General features: G+C 26.1%; 4 protein-coding genes across 4 annotated transcripts in view, besides 3 other annotated features; 3 read left to right on the forward strand and 1 right to left on the reverse strand.

The window, feature by feature from the left end:
- The window catches only part of EDI_071060 (uncharacterized protein), a gene marked incomplete at both ends in the record, with an annotated part of 1216 nt that extends 507 nt beyond the window's left edge, over positions 1–709 (reverse strand). The window contains one exon of the mRNA XM_001739270.1: positions 13–709. Within this exon, the coding sequence (XP_001739322.1) occupies positions 13–709 (697 nt within the window). The remainder of the gene's footprint in view (positions 1–12) is intronic.
- Positions 710–874: 165 nt separating this feature from the next.
- Positions 875–912: a sequence feature (AT_rich).
- A 26-nt stretch (positions 913–938) lies between these two features.
- Positions 939–1268, forward strand: EDI_071070 (uncharacterized protein; the record flags this gene model as incomplete). Its single annotated transcript, XM_001739271.1, has 1 exon — positions 939–1268. One exon carries the CDS (start codon positions 939–941, stop codon positions 1266–1268), a length of 330 nt encoding a protein of 109 aa, XP_001739323.1.
- A 73-nt stretch (positions 1269–1341) lies between these two features.
- Positions 1342–2307, forward strand: EDI_071080 (guanine nucleotide exchange factor, putative; the record flags this gene model as incomplete). The annotated part of the gene is made up of 1 exon (XM_001739272.1): positions 1342–2307. The coding sequence occupies one exon, from the start codon at positions 1342–1344 to the stop codon at positions 2305–2307; it is 966 nt and encodes a 321-aa protein (XP_001739324.1).
- A 478-nt stretch (positions 2308–2785) lies between these two features.
- Positions 2786–3159: a repeat region.
- Positions 3160–3217: 58 nt separating this feature from the next.
- Positions 3218–3275: a sequence feature (AT_rich).
- Positions 3258–3668, forward strand: EDI_071090 (uncharacterized protein; the record flags this gene model as incomplete). Its single annotated transcript, XM_001739273.1, has 1 exon — positions 3258–3668. One exon carries the CDS (start codon positions 3258–3260, stop codon positions 3666–3668), a length of 411 nt encoding a protein of 136 aa, XP_001739325.1.
- Positions 3669–3688: the final 20 nt, after the last annotated feature.

Below are 3688 nucleotides of genomic sequence, written 5' to 3' on the forward strand. Positions count from 1 at the left end.
TATATCCCATACTTTTTTTAGGAATTACAGGAATTAGTTCTTTTAATTCTTGTGAATATATTAAATATGTTGAATATTTATTAATTCCACTAAATAACATTACTTTTAATCCATTTTTATCCTTTTCTAATTTCCAACTTGAAGAAAGTCCTTTTAAAACCATAAATACCTTTTCTGAATCAATTCGTGTTTTTTCTAATAATTTTATTGAATTTTTCAAAGTCCCTTCAACACATTTTTTAAAAACTCTTTGATATTCAAGAATCATTAAATCACTTCCTAATAGTGGATATTGTTGGCTTGAACTTTGTTCTTGCATAACAACTTTAGCTGGATTAGAAAGTAATCCTCCAATAATTTTACTTCCATTTTCTCCTGCTGAAAGACTTGTTGCAAGTGCACTTTCAATCATTCTATATGCTGATGAATATTGTTTTTGTTGATCACTCATTCCATTATTTGTTTGTTGTTGACAAAATTCATTAAAAATTTTATCCATTGCTTCTTTATCAGGGTATTTCTCTGCCATTTTTCTCATTAATGCAATGTATTGACCATTTGCTACTTCATCTATAGTTTTTTCTTTTAATAATAATCTTTCAGCATCAACTACTTTAATTTCTTCTATATGTGGATTATTAGGGTCATCATTATTTTCAATGTATGAAGCAATAGGTTCTTCAATAAAAGGAGTCATGGGGTTTTGCATTAGTACAAATTAATTAAAAAATATGAGATCTAATAGTAAAAGGTAATTCTAATAAACAACACTTTATAATAATACAACTCTTATGTCCCTAAAAGTTTAAAGAATAAATCAAATTTAAATTCATTTATGTTACTGTAATATATCAAATTTCCTCTTGTTCATTTCTTTTAATTTGAATAAAATGAAAAAAATAATAATTAAATCATAACTATCTCAAAATCATCAAATCATGTCAATGCAATGTAGACACCAACCAAAAGAATATTATTTGATATATCGTGAGAAATTTATTGACTCTTATTGTAAAAACAAATATGAAATTCTTCAAACTATTTTAACATTTCTTAGAGAAGTAACTTCTGACCAAATCAAAGAGGTATTAAAAATTATTTATTTTGATGATGAATGTTATAGAAATGAAATTTTACTTGGAGATTTTACACTTGACTTAAGAAGACTTCATGTAGAAACAATTTTAACTCTTTGGGTATTTCTTCAAGAAAGTAAAAAGAATCCTCGTGTAACAGCAGAAACTATTCAAATGGAACTTCAAATGTAAACTAATGATTTTTCTTACCAAATTTTTGCTCTTTGAATTTTCTTTATTGAAACTTTTTAGTTCATTCAGAAAAATGAAAAATCAACAACAACCACCACTTTGTTTGATTTTCCCATACTCTCCTCCTCACTTTTCTTATTCGCTTGATGCTCGTAAATGGACAAAAAAGGTGTTACTTGAACAATTACAAAAGATAGGGGAATATGGATTAGCATATCGATGTTATTTATATGAAATAGAAGCAAATCAATTTTTTCATATTGATAAACACTTCTATGAAAAGTATTCTAAAAAAATGAGACTTGATCTTGTTTGGATAGAACGCATCAATAAAATTTCCAATAAAATCATAGAAAATACAGCAGCTTGTGTTATTCAAAAAGCAGTTCGTTTAATGCTTTATTCTAAAGAAGAAAAACGATATCTCTATTGTGGTAATGTAGTGAAAGAATTCATTACAACAGAAAACACATATTGTGAACAGTTAGGTGTTGTAGAAAATTTAATCCATCAACCTTTGATAAAACAAGAAAAACCACTCTTAACTCCTGAACAAATTAAATTAATATTTGGAGGTGTTTCAGTCATTTACGGTGTCAATACAGCTCTATTACAGAATTTGAGAGAAAAACTTTCAGTCTATACACAAAGTTCTCGATTTGGTCATATTGTATTGACTTTTACTCCATTGTTGAGAGTTTATAGTGATTATTGTCAAACATATCCTCAAGTCAGTCAATTAGTAAGTTCTATGAAAGTACCACACCCTTTTGGGACATTCTACAAACTACAAATGAAACAAGCACCAGAACATCTACAACGATTTGATTTACTTTCACTTCTAATCACGCCAATCCAACGATTACCAAGATATAGACTGTTATTGAAGGATTTATTAAAACATTTACGACCAAGTGATATCGATTATGAGGACGTAAAAAAGGCATTGAATGAAATCGAAAAAGTAACTTCATTTGTTAACACTCAAAGCAAAAAACAAGAGAGCCTTGTAAGTTTGAAAAGTAGTTATTTGACTTAGTTTTGAAGAAACACACGTGAGTAGGCATTTTTACCGAAAATAAAAACTCTCTAAATGCATACTTTTAAATTGGACAAATAAATGGTGCAAGGAAGTGTTTCTGTGATGCGGTTTTCATTGCAAAGTGTATATTGTTTTTATTATTATGATTGTAAAGAGGTCTTGAGGTTTTTATGGTGGGTTGTATTCTTTTTTATTTTAGAAAAAGTTTCGAAGATTTTAAATATTTTCATATCGCTTTGATAACAGAATAAAGAAATTTAAATGTTACTTTTTTAATAATCTAATTACTCTGCTTGTTCAATTCCCTTGCTTTTATAAAATGTCAAAAAAGATCAATGAATAGGCATATATACAATTAGACTTTCTTCGTATTGAGATATGATCATTTCAGTGAGTTCAATATGTTTCACTGCTATCATAAAGTTCATTTCAAAGATTTGCTAAGTGTTCATATTATAATGTACTATTGAAATATATTTGTAATTTTATTATTTATAATCTTCTTCGTGATTCGTTATGTATTAATTTGTTGTTCATATAATAAGGATTATTTCTCGATATATTAATTCTCAATTTTGTCTTAACTTCTGTTGTAATTCTTTATATTTATTTTGGAAATAAATTTAATTCGATACTTCTATCTTGAAACACACCAATGTGAATAACACATCCTTTTTTTATCTTTTATATTGATAATGTATCTGATCTTCTAAATTGAAAGATGACCATTATTAAATCATTAATGTAAGTTATAACTATTTCATTATTATTAATACATTTATGAGGAATATTAAAATCTGACGAATCAAATTCATTGAAATGTGTAATTAATATATTTCTGTGTATTTGTTTCTTCTTCAATACATCCTAACAAGATATGATGAATAGATAGAGAGTGTTTGGATAGTTTTTTAATTAAAAAAAATAAAGAAAAACTTAAAAATTTAATGGAAAATAATATAATAGAAAAGGACATTATTAAATATTTTCAAGTTTTACCAGAAATAGCCATGAAATCAGCATATAAATCGAAATGGACATGTTCAGAAATATTTCGGTTATTACCTGGGATGTGTCAAAGTTTGTTATTAAGAATTATTTTTCTAAAGGAAAGAATCACTATACATGAATTGTATAATCAATTTAAAATACCAAATGAAACAATGGACGAAGTGATTAATACAATCCATAGCATTCACATTATTGATAAAGAAGAAGAAAATGGAATTTTGTATATTAAACTAAATAATGACTTTCAGAATAATTTTAAAATGAATCTTATAGGATCAATGGAACCAGCATATAAAATTAAAGAAGTTAATGAAAAAGTATCACAAATAATTAAAGAGAAATGTTAAAAGAAAATTTATTAAAACAT

Source organism: Entamoeba dispar, genomic scaffold (assembly GCF_000209125.1).
Source record: "Entamoeba dispar SAW760 scf_1105229462071 genomic scaffold, whole genome shotgun sequence".
Lineage (NCBI taxonomy): Eukaryota > Evosea > Mastigamoebida > Endamoebidae > Entamoeba > Entamoeba dispar.